Source organism: Phyllobates terribilis, unplaced genomic scaffold (assembly GCF_046119375.1).
Source record: "Phyllobates terribilis strain yellow unplaced genomic scaffold, ASM4611937v1 Scaffold_7__3_contigs__length_470593459, whole genome shotgun sequence".
Classification (NCBI taxonomy): Eukaryota; Metazoa; Chordata; class Amphibia; order Anura; family Dendrobatidae; genus Phyllobates; species Phyllobates terribilis.
The window spans coordinates 388,168,335-388,192,974 of NW_027362767.1; the positions used below are offsets into that span (position 1 = coordinate 388,168,335).

The 24,640-nt window shown below is 46.6% G+C and overlaps 1 protein-coding gene across 2 annotated transcripts in view; it reads left to right on the forward strand.

Moving 5' to 3' along the window:
- The first annotated feature begins 7,772 nt into the window (after window positions 1–7,772).
- The window catches only part of LOC141154944 (cytochrome P450 2F2-like), a 157,597-nt gene continuing 140,729 nt past the window's right edge, over window positions 7,773–24,640 (forward strand). Inside the window, exons 1-2 of one of the 2 annotated variants that reach the window (XM_073641515.1) lie at window positions 7,773–7,944; window positions 10,715–10,774. In XM_073641515.1, coding sequence (XP_073497616.1) covers window positions 10,728–10,774 — 47 coding nt within the window. In that variant the 5' untranslated portion in view covers window positions 7,773–7,944; window positions 10,715–10,727. The remainder of the gene's footprint in view (window positions 7,945–10,714; window positions 10,775–24,640) is intronic. The other variant, XM_073641516.1, reaches the window with a different exon arrangement.

The following is a 24,640-nucleotide window of genomic DNA, read 5'->3' on the forward strand; positions in this document are numbered from 1 at the left end:
GGCAAGTAGTGGTGCCACGAAGAGACGCAGCCATGGTGATGGAGGCATACCACGACGGAGCTGGACACTTCGGGTGGAAAAAGCTGGAGTTCCTGCTGCGCGAGCGGTTCCACTGGGTAGGCATGAGGGGAACCATCGAGAAGTGGTGCAGAGACTGTGGCCCGTGCAATCTGAGAAGGAAGGACAGGGCCAGCCAGAAGACTCCCCTGCAGTCCATCGTCACCCGGCAACCATTGGAACTGGTAGCCTTGGATCATGTAAAACTGACCCCAAGCAGAAGTGGCTACGTCTACGCGTTAACCATCGTGGATCATTACTCCCGGTTCTTGGTTGTCGTCCCCGTCAAGGACTTAACGGCTCAAACAGCAGCTAGAGCCTTCCAGCAGCACTTCTGCCGTCCACACGGGTACCCGGACCAAGTGCTGACGGACCAGGGACCTGCCTTTGAAGCGGAGGTCTTCCAGGAATTCTGCAATCTGTATGGCTGCCGGAAGATAAGGACGACACCCTACCATCCGCAAACTAATGGACTTTGTGAAAAAATGAACCAGGTGGTAATGGATCTTCTAAAAACATTGCCCCTGGAAGAACGCAGTCTGTGGCCTGAGAAGTTGCCCGATCTGGTAGACCTATACAACCACATCCCGGTAGGTTCCACCAACTGTACCCCGGCTTACCTAATGAGGGCGAGACCTGGTAAGTTACCTGTTGACCTGGAAATGGGAGTCCTGACACCTGAGGACACTTCACCAGAAACAGACTGGGACACAGAGAGGCAGCAGCAGTACCGGAGAGTACAAGAGAGCGTGGAGCGAAGTCTCTGTCAGGCTAGGGAAAGACAAGAGAAGACTTACAACCGGTATGCTCCCGCTGTTCCCCTGGTACCCGGAGAGCAGGTCTTGAAGAGGAAAAGACGGCTCCACAAGTTGGATGACCAGTGGGAGAAGGACCCGTACACCGTACTGCCCTCAAGCCACGAGAACCCGAAGGTCTGTACCATCAGTAAAGACGGAGGGGAAACCACAGCCATTGTATCCCGGGACCACCTGAAGAAGTGTCCCGAACAACTGAGGAACCCTGAAGAGGAACAAGAAGACCATCGACCCGTGGGAGAAAGGGAAGATATGGTTAGTACCGTGCTCGGGGACTTCCCTCGGTCTTGGACTCAAGTCAATGGTGCAGTTGTGGTACCCGTACTCACCTTCCTCCAACCATCATCCCAAGAACCTACGGAGCAACGGGTAGAGCTGGAAGAACAGCCGGTCCAGGAGGCAGAAGACTCCACACGAGTAGAACAGGAGAATCAACCCTCTGCTTATAGTGAGCCTGCCGTACCCCTAGTGAGACAAAGAGCCGGTAGACAGCTGCCCAGTTTACCCTTGACAGCTCCTCCACCCTGTAGTTCAGGGCCAGACAGTCAGCTCCGTAGGTCCACTAGGGCCACTAGAGGCCAGTTACCCGCACGCTGGAGAATTTGAAGTGTAAAAATAGTTTTATTTATGTTTATCTGTGTATTGTTGCTTGTGTATAACTTTGTGTTTCCAGTTGTTTTTAGGAAACCTTGGTGGATTTACCGGGAATCCTTGTATATAGTTGGAGCGTAACCCAGGATGGACTAGAGACTGTTAAGGACTCGGGGTAGGACAGACCCCTACCTGGTTACGTCTCCCTGTGTTGGTGAAATGGACACCTTTGCTTTTCTTCAAAGACTGCATCCGGTTGCGGACACGCCGTAACCATCTTATGTGTTTTTCTTATAGTATTGTTATTGTTATACTTTGTTATGTTTTTCTAAATGTGTTTAGTCCCGGAGTACTAAATTTCACTAGGGGGGAATGTGGCACCCCAGGGGTCTGGTTTTCCACAGTAATGTAATGTTATGTCTGAGAGCAGGTGGGAGGTCCTTTGGTCAGGGATCCTGTGCATGCCACACCTCCTGCCCAGTCTTGGGAGGGGAAGAACTTCCCCTGTATAAACCCGGGGCTGAGGCAGGGTGAGTCAGACAAGGAGAGTGGAGACAAGAAGCAGCATAGGAAACAGCAGAGTTACAAGGAGTCAGGGGCTGGCAGCTGCAGAGTTCGCCCTGACTAAGAAGATTCTTTACCGGACCCGGAGTCCGAGGCTGTGGGGACTAGCTCCTACCCAGCAGCAGAATCCGACAGGCAGGGGATTTCAGGTCCTCTGGCCCAGAAGCCCGAAGGCACGGTCACACGCGTGGGACCAGCACCGCCATCGTGGAGCGGAAGCCATTAGAAGGCCCCGAGTCACCGGCCATACGGGTGAGCACCACACGGTACACTCAGGGACGTGGGCTACTTACATCAGCTTCTAGCAAGGTAGCCAGAAGAGTACAGTCAGTTTGGGAGGCCTACAACTACGCCTGGCCAGGGGAGATCCCATCTGCTCAAAGACTGACCAGGCCCCGTTTGCTAGCAAGTACTCCGGGAGGGTCTATCGTTGTTACCAGTAAAGACCCTGAACTACACCGTACCGTCTCTGAGTGGTTCCTGCTACCCCCATCATCCACGTCGGCTGCCCTGAGGCCATACCCCTCCCGTTGGGGATTATACTATCACGCTGCACAATCCTACCACCGGCCTCAGCGGTCTGCCCTGCAGCAGCAGCTTCCTGGCTGCACTCAACGGGTGGCGTAGTCATCAACTATTTACTACTAATAGACTGCCGTCTAGTTTGACTCCCTGGGCACGGACCGGGTCACCGCCACGAGACTACAACCCTCCACTGATCCGGCTCCGGGTAGGCTCCCGCGTGCGCAACGCAGCGCGACACAGGCCCAGGGGCGCGTCACTTACATCTTGTGATTTGTTGCACTCTAGCTTCGTTTGGGGATGTCACTGACTAACTATTGATTTGTGGCGACCCTGCGGGTCCAGTTGCCGCAGAGGTACTGCATCTAACCCAGAGGTGTGGTACCCCACTTTCAGGTAAGGAGGGAGTACTACCAGGGACCCACACACCCACATCCAGCACACTCCACTTCAGTAGGGAAGGGCGTGATTGATCCTGAGGGAGAGCACAGTCCCTGGTCCCTAGCTGAAGGGTGGAACTAAGTGGAGGAGGTGGGTGGGGTAATAAGTTCAGTGGAGCACAGAGAGAGTAGGAGTATAAAAAGGAGGGTAGAAAGTTCTAGAGAGAGTTGAGAGTGAGTTGGGAGTTCTGCTCAGGGGAGCAAGGGGAGCAGTTCAGTCAGTCTCCTGTTTCAGTGCTTGGAGCAGGAGGGGAGTTCAGTCAGGGCCCAGCCAGAGTGGCCCAGCAGGAAAGTGAGGAGAGAAGACAGCAGGAGTGAGAAGGGCTCCAGAGAGACAGAGGGGATCCCAGGGGCACGGCGAGTGCAGATGCCAACTGTGCGCAAGCATTCACGCTGACGTGGAGGGATCAGGCCGCAGTAGGGGACCAGCCCCAGCCTAGTGGAGTACTTCAGGTCTCAGCTAGCCAACCGGAGGCTGCAGCATTTCAGGTGCTGTAGCCACACTCCACACTTAATCGCCGAAAAGGTGGCCATAGAGGACCAAGGGGACAAAGAGGACGTTGCCCAACAAGGCCTGCGGCCACTGGCTTGGGACACTGAGTGTGAGGCGCAGGGCAGGAGGGTGAGAGACAGCGCAGTGAGACGACCTGAAGAGGTACACAGAACGGGGTCCTGTCCAAGGGCTCCTGAGATACCTGAGAGTTTGCTGGATCACTACCCCGGAGGACACAGGACGACGTGGGCGGTTATACACCGGTAACTGTAACCTGGAGAACTTAACAACTGAGTAAATACTAAAAGACTGCACCCCACTGTGTCCTCGACTCATTACTGCATCACCAGCCCTGCACTACACTGCACCAACAAATTCTACCTCTTAAAATCCTCTACACTGCCCTGGAGTTTAGCTCTGCCCGTGGAGAGCTGAACCAACTCTGCTGCGTCACCATCAGCTCCAGTGGATCTGCACCGCAGCAGCGGCCCCGTATAGCCGCATACCATGGGTGGCGTCACAAACATTATTCTCAAACACTTTATTTTCTCCAATTAACTGTTCTTTATTTGACCGCCCGGGGCCACGGACCGGGTCACTGACACCGTGACATCAACAGCACCGACCGGCCAGGCTACCGAGTTCCCCACGGCCCCAGTGGGCGCATCAGATTTATGAAGTAAAAATTAAAACAAGGGTTACTCTTTAAATTCATAATCAGTGGATCTATGTACTTGGTAAAAAGCATGGCACTCGTTCTCAGGTGCCCACTAAATAGTATGCCATAGGCACTGGCGGACACAGATAGAAAGGGCCGTTGTGCAAAAACAATATATAAGCCCTTTGCAGTCCAATAGCTCATCATAATGCACAATTCCATCTGTTTTAAAGGTAGAATTGGGCCCCTTACATCTTGCACCAATGGTATGTCCGCCCTTGCCTGACCGAGGTGCTCACAAATAACTGGTAGTTCATATATCCAGCCTTGAATACTGGGTATATCTTATGCATTGAGCACTGTATACTTATTTATATACTTACCCTTGTTCATGGAATAAACCGTATATACATTCTGTGTCTTTTCCATCTGACACACATATCTGCAGCCACTACTAATTTCTGCATTATTACAACTTGACTGTTGTTCCATTTGGCTCCACCAGATGGGGAAATTGTACATTAAACTGCTCTCTCTCTTTTACTAGACATATACAGCGGGGGAAATAAGTATTTGATCTCTTGCTGTTTTTGTAAGTTTGCCCACTGACAAAGACATCAAAGACATGAACAGTCTATAATTTTAAGGGTAGGTTAATTTTAACATAGAGAGATAGAATATCCAAACAAATCAAGAAAATCACATTGTATAAATTAGATAAATTAGCATTTTGCAGTGAGAAATAAGTATTTGATCCCTCTGGCAAACAACACTTAATACTTGGTGGCAAAACCCTTGTTGACAAGCACAGCAGTCAAACATTTGTAGTTGATTATGAGGGTTGCGCACGTGTCGGGAAGACTTTTGGTCCACTGCTCTTTGCAGATCATCTCTACATCATTAAGATTTTGAGGCTGTCGCTTGGCAACTCGGAGCTTCAACTCCCTCCTTAAGTTTTCTATGGGATTAAGGTCTGGAGACTGGCTAGGCCACTCTATGACATTACTGTGCTTCTTTTTGAGCCACTCCTTTGTTGCCTTGGCTGTATGTTTTGAGTCATTGTCTTGCTGGAAGACCCATCCACGACCCATCTTCAATGCTCTTACTTATGGAAGGAGGTTGTTGGCCAAAATCTAGCGATACATGACCCCATCCATCTTCTCTTCAATACAGTGCAGTCATCATGTCCCCTTTGCAGAAAAGCACACCCAAAGTATAATGTTTCCCCCACCATGCTTCATAGTTGGGATGCTGTTCTTAGGGTTGTAATCATCCTTCTTCCTCCAAACACAGCGAGTTGAGTTAATGCCAAAGAGCTCAATTTTTGTCTCATCTGACCATAGCACCTTCTCCCAATAACTCACAGAATCATCCAGATGTTCACTGGAAAACTTCAGACGGGCCTGCACATGTGCCTTCTTGAGCAGGGGGACCTTGTGGGCATTGCAGAATTTTAAACCTTTAAGGCGTAATGTGTTACCATTGGTTTTCTTGGTGACTGTGGTCCCAGCTGCCTGGAGATCATTAACAAGTTCCCCCCGTGTAGTTTTAGGCTGATCTCTCACCTTCCTCATGATCAAGGATATCACACGAGGTGAGATTTTGCATGGTGCCCCAGATCGATGTCGATGGACAGTCATTTTGTATTTCTTCCATTTTCTTACTATTGCACCAACAATTGTCTCCTTCTCACCCAGCGTCTTACTTATGGTTTTGTAGCCCATTCCAGCTTTGTGCAGGTCTACGATCTTGTCCCTGATATCCTTAGAAAGCTCTTTGGTCTTGCCCATGTTGTAGAGGTTAGAGTCTGACTGATTAATTGAGTCTGTGGACAGGAGTCTTTTATACAGGTGACTATGTAAGACAGCTGTATTTAATGCAGGTAATGAGTTGATTAGGAGCATCTAACTGGTCTGTAGGAGCCAGAACTCATAATGGTTTGCAGGGGATCAAATACTTATTTCTCACTGCAAAACACAAAAAACGTATCTAATTTATACAATGTGATTTTCTTGATTTTTTTGGATATGCTATCTCTCAATGATAAAATTAACCTACCCTTAAACTTATAGACTGTTCATGTCTATGTCAGTGGGCAAACGTACAAAAACAGCAAGGATCAAATACTTTATTTCCCCCACTGTAGATCTGCTATTCTTGCACATTTATAACCTGACCATTTACTTAATTGGGATATTGAGCAATAGACTGTTAATTTTCATTATAACTACCTGTTTTTTCTTGATGTAACCATCTATAAATATTGAGTATTTTTCTCCATATGGATTAAGTTATTTATTGTATATATAATATGGTACTGTGTGTATATTTGTGTGGACTATATACAAAGTCACAGCTCTACACTATATAATGTACACACAGCTCCATACCATGCAAATGGTATACACAAGCACAGCGCCCCACTAAATAACTATATCCCAGCTCCAAAATACATACTACAATATAGTCCAAGTATTGATATAGTACACACTGCACAGTACCACTTCTCCTGTGCTGTATATTGTGTGAAATTCTCAGTATCTGTATTATTCTGTATATATGCACTGCACAGTACCACTTTTCCTGTCCTGTACATATATACGCATTGCACAGTACCACCTCTCCTTTCCTGCATAATACATATGAAGTGGTACTGTGCAACGTGTGTGTGTGTATGTATGTGTGCAAATTATATATATATATATATATATATATATATATAATATATTGCACTGCACAGTACCACTTTTCCTGTCCTGTATACATATTGTGTATACACTACACAGTACCACTTCTTTCCTGTGTACTGGGTGTAATTCATCGCCTATTGTGAATGGTGCATTCTGTGTTATCTACTCTATATAGAGGTGTTGCCAGTAATTTCACAGGAGGAGGAGGTGAGCTGTGACATCGCATATTGTGAATGGTGCATTCTGTGTTATCTATTGTATATAGAGGTGTTATCAGTCATTGTACGGGAGGAGGAGGTGAGCTGTAACATCACCTATTGTGAATGGTGGATCCTGTGTTATCTACTGTATATAGAGGTGATTTCATCAGTCATTGTACAGTAGGAGGAGAAAGTGAGCTGTGACACCACCTATTGTGAATGGTGGATTCTATGTTATCTACTGTATACAGAGGTGTTATCAGTCATTGTACAGGAGGAGGAGGTGAGCTGTGACATCACCTATTGTGAATGGTGGATCCTGTGTTATTTTCTGTATATAGAGGTGTTATCAGTCATTGTACAGGAGGAGGAGGTGAGCTGTGACATCACCTGTTATGAATGGTGGATCCTGTGTTATTTTCTGTATATAGAGATGTTGCCTTTCTTTGTAATCCTGTATGTGATGATACTCCAAAAAGACTTTTGTACTGAGCAGGAAGTAGGAGTTTAATATAAGGCCCAGTAGCCATTGTGAAAATTGCAAAGTTTCAGATTTTTCTTTTCTTTGTAATATTGATAGCGATTTGTACATTTTCCATATTACTATCAAATATTTTTCCAAATATATTCAAGACAAAAACTAGATTTTAATAAGAGATTATTTTCCAATGCAACAATCCCTGTAACATTGGAGTGATTGGCCTGAGGATCCCCCGACATCCACCCTCTGAGACACGTCTGGACGAGGTTATGTGAAATGGATTATTCTGAGGAATTTATATCTCGTCCAAGCCTTCTGCCTCCCAGCACATACATGTGACTCCACGAGCTGAAGATAATCTCAAGATATATATTATCTGCTCAGAGAATATTGCGCTAAGAAAGGAGTCAGGATTCACACGCCACGGTCTGAAGTAAGTGACTTGCATTTCTCTGTTGATGATTTATGTTACTTTTTATGATAGGATTTATTTTGTGGTGATATTTTGTATTCATATTTCTCTTTTTTTTTAGCATTATTTGTGTTGGATATATTCATTTATAATTTTATAGAAGCTGGGGTCATGGGCAAGTAGTAGGAAAGCCTTTGTGAAATTTTTTTACATTTTTTTCTCATCAAGCAAATTCAGCCATCAATAGCCTATATAATACTACTGTATAGTGCCCCAAAATATGCAATTTCCAACAATACTTCCTCATAGAGGTCAAATAGGACATTGTCATATCAATGAAAAAAGGAAACGATCGCAGCACTCCAACTACATCCAAGGAGTTCTATTCCCCAGGCATTGAACATTTCAACCTCAATGACCTTTGACAAGCACCGTAGAGGTTGAAATGTTTCGTGTCTGGTGAATAAAATATCTTGGATAAGGTTGGAGTGGTGCAATCTTCTTTTTTCTTGGATTTTGGTGTTTTTGCATTTGGTTATGTTGCTGCTTGCACCCGTGGAGTGTGCTGCTTCTTTTTTTTTTTTTTTTTTACACCAATTCAAATAAATATCAAACTAAACCATGACAGAATGCCAAATAATACAAAAGCACAATACAGGAAGCATAATAGCGACGCCATGGACTTACAAAGATCTCCAGGGTTGTCTTATGTACAGTGGGTACGGAAAGTATTCAGACCCCTTAAAAATTTTTCACTCTTTGTTTCATTGCAGCCATTTGGTAAATTCTAAAAAGATAATTTTTTTCTCATTAAAGTACACTCTGCAGCTCATCTTGACTGAAAAAAAAACAGAAATATAGAAATTTTTGCTCATTTATTAAAAAAGAAAAACTGAAGTATCACATGGTCATAAGTATTCAGACCCTTTGCTCAGACACTCATATTTAAGTCACATGCTGCCCATTTCCTTGTGATCCTCCTTGAGATGGTTCTACTCCTTCATTGGAGTCCAGCTGTGTTTAATTAAACTGATAGGACTTGATTTGGAAAGGCACACACCTGTCTATATAAGACCTCACAGCTCACAGTGCATGTCAGAGCAAATGAGAATCATGAGCTCAAAGGAACTGCCCAAGGAGCTCAGAGACAGAATTGTGGCAAGGTACAGATCTGGCCAAGGTTATAAAATAATTTCTGCATTACTCAAGGCTCCTAAGAGCACAGTGGCCTCCATAATCCTTAAATGGAAGAAGTTTGGGACCACCAGAAGCCTTTCTAGACCTGGCCATCCAGCAAAACTGAGCAATTGCAGGAGAAGAGCCTTGGTGAGAGAGGTAAAGAAGAACCCCAAGATCACTGTGGCTGAGCTCCAGAGATGCAGTAGGGAGATGGGAGAAAGTTCCACAAAGTCAACTATCACTGCAGCCCTCCACCAGTCGGGCCTTTATTGCAGAGTGGCCCAATGGAACTCAGTGTAAGACATATGAAAGCCCGCTCAGAGTTTGCTCAAAAACACACAAAGGACTCCCAGACTATGAGAAATAAGATTCTCTGGTCTGATGAGACAAAGATAGAACTTTTTGGTGATAATTCTAAGCGGTATGTGTGGAGAAAACCAGGCACTGCTCATCACCTGCCCAATACAATTCCAACAGTGAAACATGGTGGCGGCAGCATCTTGCTAAGGGGGTGTTTTTAGCTGCAGGGACAGGACGGCTGGTTGCAATTGAAGGAAACATGAATGCGGCCAATTACAGAGATATCCTGGATGAAAACCTCTTCCAGAGTGCTCTGGACCTCAGACTTAGCCGAAGGTTCACCTTCCAACAAGACAATGACCCTAAGCACACAGCTAAAATAACAAAGGAGTGGCTTCAGAACAACTCTGTGACCATTCTTAACTGGCCCAGCCAGAGCCCTGACCTAAACCCAATTGAGCAGCTCTGGAGAGACCTGAAAATGGCTGTCCACCAACGTTCACCATCCAACCTGACGGAACTGGAGAGGATCTGCAAGGAAGAATGGCAGAGGATCCCCAAATTCAGGTGTGAAAAACTTGTTGCATCATTCCCAAGAAGACTCATGGCTGTACTAGCTCAAAAGGGTGCTTCTACTCAATACTGAGCAAAGGGTCTGAATACTTATGACCATGTGATATTTCAGTTTATCTTTAATAAATTTGCAAAAATTTCCACATTTCTGTTTTATTTTCAGTCAAGATGGGGTGCAGAGTGTACTTTAATGAGGAAAAAAAAACTTTTTAGAATTTTCCAAATGGCTGCAATGAAACAAAGTGAAAAATTTAAAGGGGTCTGAATACTTTCCGTACCCACTGTATACATGCTCCAAAATGCAAAATAGAAAGTACAGCATGCTTTGCAAAAACAAACGCTCCTTCAGTGAAGTAGAGAACTAGAAAAATTAAAAACATTTTACAATCCAGAATGCTAAGATGTTTTTTTTTAAATTGTCTCGTCCTTAACCTTCAGTTAGTTGTAAAAAAATACTTACGCTAACAGTCGCTTGACATCAGTATTCATATCCAAAAAATAAACAACATATATTAAAAAATAATTTTTACTTTTTTTTCTTAGGAACTTAAGGTACAACAACATCTTAACTAAAGATTAATATAACAGTTTTAGTATTCAACAAAATTTAAACATCTACTTTTGTACTATGAAAAAATAAGTAATTAGTTGGCACAAGAATCACATATCTTCTTATGGTGTTCATTGCAAATTAATTTCTTGCAATCATCACATTTGGTTTTGGTTTTTCGGTCACTAGAGCTCACACACAAATGACATTGACCTTTGACAGGACTTGCACTACTTCCAGAACAAGAAGGTTAGTGTCACCATTCATTCGTCTTTTCAGAAAAAGTGACGAAGTGGAAATTTCTGCTTTCATACTTTTATGAACTTTTATGAATTCCATTGACAAAAGTTTCAGAAATTCTCTTTGGGTAATTTTAGTCTCATTATTCATGTTATACATAACATAAGTGACTCGCCCCCTGGGCCGTGTGGCACCCGGAACCGGGCTTCTATGCGATGCTGGGGGTAGTAGTGGCAACCCGATCCCGTGGCTCAGGGTGGTCAGACCAAATTGTGGCAGTCTATTTATCAGTGTTTTGAATGTCCGACTACGCCACCCGTGGATTGCGGTCAGAGATAACCGCCGCTGCGAGGTAGACCACTGAGGCTGGTGTTGGTGTGCAGCACAGGGATAGGATAACTCCCCACGGTAAGAGTGTAGCCTCAGGGCAATGTAGGTGGATGCTGGGGGTGATGGTGCAGGCGCAGCATAAATCACACAGAGTTCAATGGTGCCGTTCAGGCCTTTTACTCACAGTTGATATCCAAGTCACTTCTGTCAGCAATGACTGCCCAAGCTGTGCTGCGTCCACCAGGTGAGGGGCTCAGTCAACCCCCAGACAATTCAGGAGTATGGCACAGGACCCCCTTCTATCCTTTCTCTGGCCTCTCGTGCCCCACCAGTGACCACGCTTCTGTCCAGCTGCCTCGGGCCTTCTCTGGTAAAACTTGGCGCCAGTTTCCCTGACCCTATGTGGTGCCTTCCTAGTGGGTGTAGCAGGGGGTCGCACCAATAGATGATCACGACCTCCGGTTTTTGGCTGAGGGATGATTTACCTCCACCAACTTGGGAATCCGGTACCGTTCCACAGCCTGACCCTTCACCCGATATAACGCAGGTTTGCAACGGTTGCTGTCTGTTCTTCTCTCTTAGGGTCCCTTCTGCCTTCTTGTTTCTGGAGACTTTCTACTCCTCTGTCTCTCCTCTTTCCTTCCTTCTCCTTCTCCTCTTCTCCTCTCTGGCTCCGGCCTTTTCTCTAGGCCTGCCTTCTGAGCAGAGCTCCTACAGAGCCTCTGCTCCCTGTCACCTCTCTACTGTACTGACCACTGAACTAAGATGGCTCCCACCTTTTATCTACTTCTCTGTGTCTGAGCTCAGGTGACCTGCACCCAATGAGCTCCTTCCTATGCTCCAGAAGCCGTCCCCTCTGCTCCTACATCACTGGGTCCTCTCCCCCCTCCCCACTCCAGCCAGGGACATGGTCAGTTGTGCCTGCATAAATGGGAGCACCGTCGAGCCTAGTCAGTCGTGCCTGCATAAATGGGAGCACCGTCGAGCTGTCCCCCGGAAATGGGGTGAGTGTGTGTATGCAGCTAACTGAGCCCTGATCCACACTCCATCCTTACCTGGGAGTGGAATATCACACCTCTGGTTGAGGTGCAATACCCCTGTGGCAACCGAACCCTCGGGGCACCACATAAGCATTAATTGCTGATACATTTAAGAGATGAAAAAATATGACCATTGGCCATTTCTTAGTGCACTGAGCGACATGAGAAGTTTTGCACAGTTTGTTGTTTGTATCAGCGCTGCCCTTGGTTTTATGGTAAAAGTCTATTTCTGGCTTCTGCTTATCACCATTACATATAACTTTATCATGATGCATTGTGTTTTTTTTTGGTACTTATGACACAAGAGTTAGATATTCACTGATGAAGGAGTGGTGCCTGGACTAAGAAGCTATCAAAGCTGACAGTTACCATTTTCCCACCGCTGGGAAGTCAATGGGAAGTGCGGGGACACCTCTTACCGCTGATATTTTCTGAAAGCCCAGGACCCCAAGCCTCACACTGCCAGGAAATCCCCCTCTCTCTTCCCGGGGCCCGCTGCATCGCCACACTCCTGCCGCCACCGCCGCCAGCTTCCTGCAGCAGCGACCCTGCCTCCTGTAAACTCATTCCTCCGCCGCCCCCACTGTAAGCTGGAGTAAATTTGGACTATAAAACGCACCAATATTTCATTAAAAATATACATTTTTCTATTTTGCTCACTAAAATTTGGGATGCGTCTTATGGTCCACAAAATACGGTACACATTTCAAAAATAAAAAAATTGAAGAGGGAGACGTAATTGAACACCAAGTGTTCTTAATCCTGGTATACCATAATTTTATCTCCAATTGGATCTGCAAGCTGTACCTTTTTTTTTACCTTAAACTTGCATCTACAAATGCTGGGAGGTGGTGTGGCCTCGTGCTTCTTCACTATTCTTAATAGAGATGGTGATCTTGTGTTTTTTCCTTTTATATGGACACCTTTGACAAAAGTAAACTTAACACATGTTAGTGGTTAATATTAGTTTATAAAATTGCAAGTTTCAGCCTGCAATCTTCTTTCATTTACAGACCTCCTGAAATGCAGTTTGCTATCTGATTCAAGCTACAGATTTTTCTCTTGTGGGAATTTTTCTCACAGTAATACAGACTGGATGTGAGATCTATGTGTGTCCAGGATGATGCTGCCTTCATTAGCTCAAATACCAGCTGTCAAGCCACGTGTGGGAAAGACTTAGTACTACACAAAGGGAAGAGGGAAAGGAAGCCCAGTCTCTAGGGAAAGGGGGAAGAGGAGACCTCCTAGTCTGGTCTAGTGTCACCCTGTCTCAACTACCATCCCTATATTGGCTCTTCACCAATCGCCGCACGCATGCCTCGCCCTGACTTTCCCTGGCGTATGGCTAAGGCTAGGGAAGGGAGGAGATAAGCAATAGTCGATCTCCACTAAACTCTATAGACAACAAGGGTAGACAAACAGGGGGAGATTGATTAGCTTTAGACGACTCCAAACAAATGCGCACACGGTCTCAAGCTCCAGAGAGGACAAAGTACTGCTCACAAGTAGTAATGAATATCGCCGGCACCTCTCTCTCAGAAACACAAGGTATTTATACACCCAGGCCCGGGAGCTAATTAGCCAGAGGGAGGTAGCTGCTGGGTCCTAGAGACAGCCAGCCTCTAAGATGTTTAATTCCAAACGTAGAGATCTCCTGCAACCAACTGCAGGGAGACTGTCACCTTAGACACACCCGTGACAGTACCCCTCCCCTCTACAAGTGGCCTCCGGACACTCAGGACTGGGTTTCTCAGGAAAAGAGGTGTGAAATAAGCAAACCAATCTGGGAGCATTCACCTCTGACGCTGAAACCCACATCCTTTCCTCTGGACCATAACTCTTCCAGTGCACCAAGTATTGTAGAGAACGACATTGCAGACGAGAATCTACAATCCTCAAAATCTGGAACTCCAGATTACCATCAACCATTTTTGGGGGCGGTGGTAGAGGTGAGGGCTCAAGAGGTTCCACATACTTTTTAAGTAAGTACCTATGGGACACGTTGTCGACTTTAAGGGCCCGAGGAAGTTCAAGATGAAACGCTGGTAGGTTAATGACCGTGGTTATTTTATAGGGACCAATAAACCTAGATCTCAGCTTCCAAGAAGGAACTATCAATCTTATATTCCTGGTAGACAACCACACAAAGTCATTCACATTCAGGTCCGGACCTGGCAAGCGTTTTCTGTCAGCCATATGTTTATACCTGTCTCCCATGATCTTTAAATTACTCAGCTTAAAGTACAGGCAAGGAGGGCACCATCAACAAACGGGATCTCCCTGCAGCATGTCATGAAATAGCGCAACAAAACCAAAGAAAAAAGAAATAAACATACTTAAACGTGCAGTGATCACCAAAAAATGAATACAAAAGATTTTTATTAGTCAAAAAACAAATATGTACAGTACAGACCAAAAGTTTGGACACACCTTCTCATTTAAAGATTTTTCTGTATTTTCATGACTATGAAAATTGTACATTCACACTGAAGGCATCAAAACTATGAATTAACACATGTGGAATTATATACTTAACAAAAAAGTGTGAAACAACTGAAAATATGTCTTATATTCTAGGTTCTTCAAAGTAGCCACCTTTTGCTTTGATGACTGCTTTGCACACTCTTGGCATTCTCTTGATGAGCTTCAAGTGGTAGTCACCGGAAATGGTCTTCCAACAATCTTGAAGGAGTTCCCAGAGATGCTTAGCACTTGTTGGCCCTTTTGCCTTCACTCTGCGGTCCAGCTCACCCCAAACCATCTCGATTGGGTTCAGGTCTGGTGACTGTGGAGGCCAGGTCATCTGGCGTAGCACCCCATCACTCTCCCTCTTGGTCCAATAGCCCTTACACAGCCTGGAGGTGCGTTTGGGGTCATTGTCCTGTTGAAAAATAAATGATGGTCTAACTAAACGCAAACCGGATGGAATAGCATGCCGCTGCAAGATGCTGTGGTAGCCATGCTGGTTCAGTATGCCTTCAATTTTGAATAAATCCCCAACAGTGTCACCAGCAAAGCACCCCCACACCATCACACCTCCTCCTCCATGCTTCATGGTGGGAACCAGGCATGTAGAGTCCATCCGTTCACCTTTTCTGCGTCGCACAAAGACACGGTGGTTGGAGCCAAAGATCTCAAATTTGGACTCATCAGACCAAAGCACAGATTTCCACTAGTCTAATGTCCATTCCTTGTGTTCTTTAGCCCAACAAGTCTCTTCTGCTTGTTGCCTGTCCTTAGCAGTGGTTTCCTAGCAGCTATTTTACCATGAAGGCCTGCTGCACAAAGTCTCCTCTTAACAGTTGTTGAAGAGATGTGGCTGCTGCTAGAACTCTGTGTGACAATGACCTGGTCTCTAATCTGAGCTGCTGTTAACCTGCGATTTCTGAGGCTGGTGACTTGGATAAACTTATCCTCAGAAGCAGAGGTGACTCTTGGTCTTCCTTTCCTGGGGCGATCCTCATGTGAGCCAGTTTCTTTGTAGCACTTGATGGTTTTTGCAACTGCACTTTGGGACACTTTCAAAGTTTGCCCAATTCTTCGGACTGACTGACCTTCATTTCTTAAAGTAATGATGGCCACTCGTTTTTCTTTACTTAGCTGCTTTTTTCTTGCCATAATACAAATTCTAACAGTCTATTCAGTAGAACTATCAGCTGTGTATCCACCAGATTTCTGCACAACACAACTGATGGTCCCAACCCCATTTATAAGGCAAGAAATCCCACTTATTAAATCTGACAGGGCACACCTGTGAAGTGAAAACCATTTCCGGTGACTACCTCTTGAAGCTCATCAAGAGAATGCCAAGAGTGTGCAAAGCAGTCATCAAAGCAAAAGGTGGCTACTTTGAAGAACCTAGAATATAAGACATATTTTCAGTTGTTTCACACTTTTTTGTTAAGTATATAATTCCACATGTGTTATTTCATAGCTTTGATGCCTTCAGTGTGAATGTACAATTTCCATAGTCAAGAAAATACAGAAAAATCTTTAAATGAGAAGGTGAATCCAAACTTTGTCTGTACTGTATATGTACACAGCACAAAGAAAAGTGAAAACATTTAAAAAAAAAACAATGACTTTTGAGTACAAGCCAGACCAAAAAGAGTAAATTCCAAAGATGATCCCAATATCACTATTAGTGTTGAGCCACCCCCGTAGTGTTCGAGTTCGGTTCGGTTCGTCGAACACCCGTGTGTTCGCCGAACTGTTCGTCGAACTGTTCGTCGAACACCTTCGAACACCGTTAAAACCAATGGCAGGCAAACAAAAACACATAGAAACACATAGAAAACACCTTCAAAGGTGTCCAAAAGCTGACAAACTGCTCAGAAGACATAACTAACACATGGAAAAGTGACAAGTACATATAGTCATGCGAAAATAAAAGAGGTGGAGGAGTAAAAGGAGGGGGAGACACAGATATAGGCATGTCATGCCCTTCTAAAATCCAAAAAGTGAGAAGCCGACACGGCCAGTCCGCTCCTGCCCGTGCCACCTCCGTGTCGCCGGGTTTGTGCCAGAGCCGCGGTGAACCCTGACGGCCAGCCCCCCTCTCCCAATACTGGTGCCTGTCCGCTGGTGGGTCGAGCGAGCCCCCCTGTGGTGGAGGCAGCTCTAAGCTTTTTAATTTAAATTGTCTCTCTAATTTGAATGAATACACTTTAAATCCATTTACAAGGATCTATTGGAGGGCAAGTCTCATGCCAGCAGCCGCGGTAATTCCAGCTCCAGTAGCGTCCACTAAAGCTGCTGCAGTTAAAAAGCTTTTATAAGGATCGAGCTCGGCTGTCCACCGCAAGGCATCCTACTGCCAGTCCCAGCCCCTATGCCTTGGGGTGCCTCCTGATGCTCTTCACTAAGTATCCCATGGTCCCGAAGCATTTCCTTTGAAAAAATTAAGTGTCTAAACTACAGGTGGTGTAGCTTGCTTAACAGCCGGGATAATCCGCTGACTAGCAGACACTGCTACTAGGCACAAAGTATTTCCTGGGCTAGATGCAGTTAAAAATTTGTAATTAGATACTCTCGTTGGATGCTGAGAAAGCATTCCATAGAGTCTCCTGGCACGCCATATATGATTCTCTTAAAAAGCTTGGGGTAGGGGTCTAGGGGACCCTTTTATAGCCAAAATCACGGCCCTGTATCGCAATACGTCACCTAGGCTGAAGATAAATGGAACTGTAGCACCCTGAGGGCTCGGTTGCTACAGACATATTGCACCTCACCCAGAGGTGTGATATCTCACTCTCAGGTAAGGATGGAGTGTGGATCAGGACCCGACACCTGCATGCATTACACCACATTGCCGTGGGGCAGGGCGACCAATATGCCCCTGAGATGGGCACGACAGTCCCTGTCCCTGGCTGGAGTGGGGGGAGGGAACACTGAGGAAGGGGAACCCTGTAGTGCAGGAGCAGGGAGGAAGCAGTTTCTGGGTGCATTGAGAAGGGAGTATAAAAGGTGGGCACCATCTTAGTTCAGTGCAGAGAAGTCTGAGCAGAAGTGGCAGGGAGCAGGGGCTCTGCATGAGCTCTGCTCCGGAGGCGGGCCTAGTAACAGAGGCCTAGGCCTGGAAGAGGGAGAAGGAAGGAAGAGGAGCGGAGAAGGCTCCAGGAACGAGGAATGAAGGGATCCCAGGGGTGCGGACGGGCGAGTCGCCACCGCACGCCCGAATCCACCTGCGTGGAGGGGTCAGGCCAAAGGGGGAGATCGGTCCCCGAACTAGTGGAGGCAGGAAACGACCCTCAGCTAGAAACCGGAGGCTCTGACATTTTATGTGGCGCAGCCCCTCGCTACACCCGCTAGGAAGGCACCACATAGGGTCAGGGAAACTGGCGCCAAGTTTACCAAGAGGAGGCCCGAGGCAGCCGGACAGAAGTGTTGGTAAGAAAGGCCAGACAAAGGACACACAAAGGGGGTCTTGTGAAGTGCTCCAAAGTTATCTGGGAGTTGTCTGAGCCCCTCACCTGGTGAGCACAGTACGACGTGGGCAGCCGTTACCTGCAGACGTGGTCTGGATAATAAGAATTGTGAGTAAAGGCCCTGGACTGCATCACTGACTCCGTGTCGTTACTGCTGCTGCCCTGCACCATCACCCCCATCCTCCGCATACACTGCCCTGAGGCTATACTCCTCCCGTGGGGAGTTATGCTACGCTCTGCTGCACCCACAACACCAGCCTCAGCGGTCTGCCCTGTAGCGGCGGTTCACTCTGACCGCAATCCACGGGTGGCGTAGTCGGACATTTAAACATCAAAACCACATAAATAGTTCCGCCACTGGTTTGACCGCCCTGAGCCACGGAATCGGGTCGCCGCCACGAAGACTACAACCACCAGCATCCACCAAAAAGGGTCCGGCTCCGGGTGTCCCAAGGCCCAGGTCAGAACATTTTCATCACCTTTCACAATCACCAATGGGACAAGGCAGGGATGTCCTCTGTCCCCTCTCTTATACATCCTAGTGACGGAGCACCTGCTCTCATCAATTCGCCATAACCCCAATATTAGGTGGATTGAGGTGGGAGGCACCGAGTACAAGTGCTCTCTGTTTGCTGATGATGTCCTAGTATATATCACTCAATCACATATATCCATCCCTGCTGTTATGGCTGAAATAGATCACTTTGTTACATGGTAAAATTTTAAAATCAATGCAGCGAAGTCTGAGGCCCTCGATGTCTCCCTCCCCAAATCCATATAGGATTCCATCCAGTCCAACTTTCCCTTTGCCTGGCCCTCACAGGGTATCAAATACTTAGGAATTCCTATTCATAGAGACCTCTCCCATCTATGTTATCTTAATTTTGGGCCCTTTATTGAACAATTCCATACAGACCACGGTTGGCAAGTTAGAACTGTAAGATTCACTACGTGAACCACTGGTGTTTTGTGGAAAAGCACATGTACACTGCATTCCAAATTATTATGCAAAAAGTGTTTAGGAGTGATAAGGGAAGAATTTGTTTGTTTGTCAGTTAAACTCATTGATGGTGATGTGTGTCAGGGCTCTTTATATCACTGTAAGCAATTGCAGACACCTGTGCTAATTAGTTTGGCAGGTGTGTCCAATGAAAGGCAAGACTACTTAAGAAGGCTCTCTCACATTATTAAGCAGCCTACATTTTCTGCCAAAATGGGAAAGAAAAAGGATGTGTCGGCTGCTGAGAAGCAACAAATTGTGGAGTGTTTAGGTCAAGGCATGACTACAATCAACATTGTGCGATGATCAGGATGAAGTGTCTTGGCAATCAAGAAGTATGTAGCTGATTCACAGTACACACGTGTGCGTGCTGATAAGGGCAAATTGAGGACTCTTTCCTACAGGCAATTACGTCAGGTTAAAAGAGCAGCGGCAAGAAAGCCTTGTCATAGCAGCAGACAAGTTTTTGAAGCTGCTGGTGCCTCCAACGTCCCCCGAACAACAAGATGCAGGGTCCTTCAGAGGTTTGCAGCTGTGCATACGCCATCCTGTCGACCTCCTCTATCCACTTCACACAAGTAGAAACGGCTCCAGTGGGCCAAACATTACATGAAGACTGATTTCAAAACTGTTTTGTTCACGGATGAGTGCCGTGCAGCGCTCGATGGTCCAGATGGATGGAGTGGAGGATGGCTGGTTGATGGACACCCCACGCAAACACGGCTACAGCGCCAACAAGGAGGAGGTGGAGTAATGTTTTGGGCTGGAATCATGGGGAGAGAGATTGTCGGCCCCTTTAGGATCCCTGAAGGCGCTAAAGATGAACTCCATAATGTATGTGGATTTTCTCAAACAGCACTTCCTGCCATGGTTCAAGAAGAAGAACCGTGTATTTCACAGCAAGATCATTTTTCTGCATGATAATGCACCATCTCATGCTGCACATAAAACATCTGCATCTCTGGCTGATATGGGCATAAAAGGGGACAAACTTATGGTTTGACCCCCATGCTCCCCTGACCTCTACCCCATTCAGAACCTTTGGAGCATCATTAAAAGGAGTGTCTATGATGGCGGGAGGCAGTTCACATCTAAGCAACAGCTCTGGGAGGGTATTCTGTCCTCATGCAAAACAATTGAAGCAGAAACCATCCAAAACCTGACAAATTCAATGGACGAGAGAGTTCAGAAGCTCCTTTCGAACAAGGGGTCCTATGTGAAAATGTAACATCACCTAGAATAAAGTTTTGAGTTGAAAACTGTTTGATTTCAGTTTCTAACAACCTGCTAATGCTTATAATTTCAAAAATGACCATTTTTTTGGTCTTTATTAAAATGAAAAGGTTGATCGAAAAGTTTGGGGGATCTAAGAGTGTGGCAACCCAGTAGTCATGATTACTTCGAATTCTGACAATATGAGGGTCATGCTGCAGGTAGTGCAGCAAGAAGGCACTTATGTGTCTTGCGCATCTCGGAGCCCCAAAATTATTTTCCGGGCTAGATGCAGCTAAAAATTATTTTTAATTTTAAATCTGGTGGAGCTTATTATAGATGGCCTAATAGGATCAGTGCTGCACACTGCTACAAAGCCCAAATTATTTTCCAGTCAAGATACAGATAAACATGATTAGTAATTTTAAATCTGGTGGAGCTTATTATAGATGGCCTAATAGGATCAGTGCTGCACACTGCTACAAAGCCCAAATTATTTTCCAGTCAAGATAAAGATAAACATGATTAGTAATTTGAAAGCTTAAAACGGTTGGTAGGGTGATTTTAACCAATCATCAAGCTTTTACTCTCCCCAGGATGACACAGGGGTAGAAAAGTCGTTTCGGATCCATGATTTGTTCATCTTTATGAACATGAGTCTGTCTACATTATCAGTGGAGAGCCGCGTGCGCTTATCTGTCAGCACACCACCAGCAGCGCTGAACACACGTTCAGACAGAACGCTGGCTGCGGGGCATGACAAGATCTCCAAGGCGTAAGTGGCTAGCTCTGGCCATTTATCCAGATTGAAAGCCCAAAAAGAGCAAGGGTCCAGTGACACAGTCGTGGCTTCAATGTTTACTTGGAGATACTCCTGTACCATCGTCTCTAGGCTTTGACTATGTGTCAGACTTCTTGTCTCCTGTGGCCTTGCAAAGGATGGGCTAAAAAAGTGGTGAAATGATTCCGCAAAATTGATGTTACCAGCAGATACTGTGGTTCTGTTACGGTTTGAGTGCTGAACACTTGACGGTCCCACGGTTGGCAAGTTGGAACTGTGAGATTCACTACGTGCACCACTGGTATTTTGTGGAAAAGCACATGTAAGATTCTGCAACAGTCTCTGCTGATACTCCTGCATGCGTGCATCCCTTTCTATGGCAGGAATAATTTCTGCAAATTTACTTTTGTACCGGGGATCTAACAGTGTGGCAACCCAGTAGTCAGGATTATTTCTAATTCTCACAATTCGAGGGTCATGTTGCAGGTAGTGCAGCAAGAAGGCACTCATGTGTGTTGCGCATCCAGGAGCACCAAGTCCCTGTTGTGTTGGTGGCGAGGTAACAATCATGCTTCCTTCCTCTGTCCTCTCCCCCCAACCTCGCACAACAGAAATGTGATCAAGGTCTCCCTCATCTGATGAGTCTTCCATCTGTTCGTCCTCCACTTCTTCCTGGGCTCCTGCACCTTCCTCACTAGTTTGGCTGCTACCATGCGCCCTGGTAAAACCATCTCCCCCACCCTCACATGCCTGCCGCCTTGGTGCTGCCGACCGTCTGGACCTTGCAGATGTTAGCCCTTCCGCATACAACTCCTTCTCCTCTACTTCCTCCACCTCCTCTTGTGCCACCACCTGACTGCGAATTCTGTTTAACATGTGCTCCAGCATGTAAATCACCGGAATAGTCATGCTGATAATGGCATCGTCAGCACTAAATATCTTCGTCGCCATTTCAAAACTGTGCAGAAGGGTGCATAGGTCCCTGATCTGAGACCACTCCTCCAGCGTGATTTGCCCCACCTCTGAATCTCGTTGGCCCAGGCTATACGTCAGAACGTATTGCACCAGGGCTTGTCGGTGCTGCCACAGTCGCTGCAACATGTGCAGAGTTGAATTCCACCGGGTAGGCACATCGCATTTTAGCCGGTGAAGTGGCAGGCCCAACGACTTCTGTAGAGATGTAAGTCGCTGAGCTGCGGGATGCGAACGGCGGAAGTGAGCACACAGCGACCATGCCCTCTTCAGAAGGCCATCTAGTCTGGGATAGTGGGCTAAAAATTGCTGGACAACCAGGTTCAACACGTGAGCCATACAAGGCACGTGTGTGACATTGCCCCGGCGAAGGGCCGCACCCAGGTTTGCAGCATTGTCGCACACGGCCTTCCCTGGTTTCAGGTCCAGTGGAGACAACCATTCATGAAATTGGTTCTCCAGAGCTGACCACAACTCCTCAGCTGTGTGACTCACATTTCCCAGACATTTCAAAGTAAAAACCGCCTGATGACGTTGAGCCCTACTGCCAGCATAGTAAGGAGGTGTGCAGGATCCCTTCTGCGCAGTTAGAAAGCTTGTGGCATGACCAGACAGGCTTTGGGTGCAGGTGGAAGACCGAGAGGAGGTTGAGGAGGCAGAAGCAGTGGAGGAACTTTGACATAAAGAGGATTGACGCACAACTCGTGGGGACGGCAAGACTTGGACAGCAGCCCCTTGTCCTGCTGTCACCATAGTTACCCAGTGCCCAGTCAGCGACATGTAACGCCCCTGTCCATGCCTACTCGTCCAAGTGTCTGTGGTGAAATGCACCCTGTCACACACAGAGTTTCTCAAAGAAGCGGTGATGTTGTGTGCGACATGCTGGTGGAGCGCAGGCACACCTTTCTTTGAGAAGTAGTGCCGACTGGGCATCTGGTACTGGGGCACTGCGACGGACATAAGGTCTCGAAAATCCTCTGTGTCCACCAGGCGGAAAGGCAGAATTTCTGTAGCCAAGAGCTTGCAGATGGTGAAATTCAACCTCTTAGCTTTCTCATGGCTAGGAGGTAATGGTCTTTTACTTGTCCACATCTGAGGGACCGAGGGCTGGCTATTGTGCTTAGACGTGGTTGATAAGGGTGTCCCCGGCAAACTGCCGGTCTGTGAGGAAGATGCAGGCGGACATGTTAGGTTGCCTTGATCCAAAGGTGGTGCTATCGATGTCGGACAGCGCTCAACACCAGCTGGTGTTACCACCTCCAAAGAAAATGATGACCTGCCAATCACGCTGGCTGTTGCGGGTAAAGAGGTGGCAGGTCTGCGCCCCAAAACAGGTGTGACTGCTGTCCCCCCAGTCACAGAGGATGAAGAGGCCGCGGATGCACAAGATATGGCAGACGGTGGTTGGCCCGGCCGGCTAGGCCGCATTGTAGCACACTGAGCTTCCCACTGCAACTTATGCTTCATGTCCATGTGCCGGTTCATGCATGAAGTACTCAAACTATGTATTTTTTGGCCTCTACTTAGCTTTTGCTGACAAATGTTACAGATAACACGAGTTGGGTCATCTTTATCGATCTGAAAAAATGCCCAGGCTATGCAAGGCTTAGCACCCATGCGACCTGAAGAGCCACCACGACTTGTGGTGAGAGGCAGAGTTGTGTTTGAGGATGCAGTTGTTGACGTGCTTCCAGTACTACGTCTCTGTCCAGGAAGGCGCAACCTGACCTCGTCGTCACTAGCATCTTCCTCCACCTCCTCTGCTGACCTCATCTCTTGGCTGACTGTGGGTTGACAGTAAGTGGGATCTCCAACCTCATCATCATCACCCTGTGTGTTATCACACCCGTCGTCCTCAGCGCCAACCTGTTCCTGCCCTGACAAAAAACTAAAGTTGTCGCTCCAATCAGGTATTTGAGTCTTATCATCGTCTTCCTCATTGTCTCCACCAACAGGAGTTACAGTTTGGGAATGAGGGTCTACATTATGGTCAGAACCTTCTGCGTCTGGTCCTGGATCCGACTCATAAAGATTCTGGGCATCAGTGCAGATCATTTCCTCGTCTGGATTCACAGAAGCGCTGGAGTCGACCTCTGATTCCCAGGCTATAGTATGAGTAAACAGCTCTGCAGACTCAACGATCTGTTCTACCTCATACTCAGACGGGCAGCTGGAGATTTGGGAGCTGTGAGGAAGCAAGTGCGATTTGGGTGACACCTTTGAGGACTGGAGTATTTGTGATGTTGAAGTTGATGTGGAGGAGAGCCCACTTAAAGGAGCACTTGATATCCGTTGAAGCACCTGCTGTTTTTGTGCCTCATCTGGAATTTGTAGCGATTGGCGTGGCCGTAAGAAAGGGATCTTATCACATTGTCCGCTAAAAGAAGTAGACATTTTAGTTTGGCTGGAAGATGGTCTTTCTTCTGCAGATGTTACTGTTGCTTTAACACCTACCCCACGGACACAACCTTTTTTCCCCTTCCCAACACGCCTATTCCCCTTTCCACCAGCAGCAGGCCTTTTTCCACTCATTTTGGTGGTTAACTAATTCACAACTCTGGAGTTGTTTGCACAAAAAAACAATGGATGGTAACCGAGCAGAGCTGAGTGGCC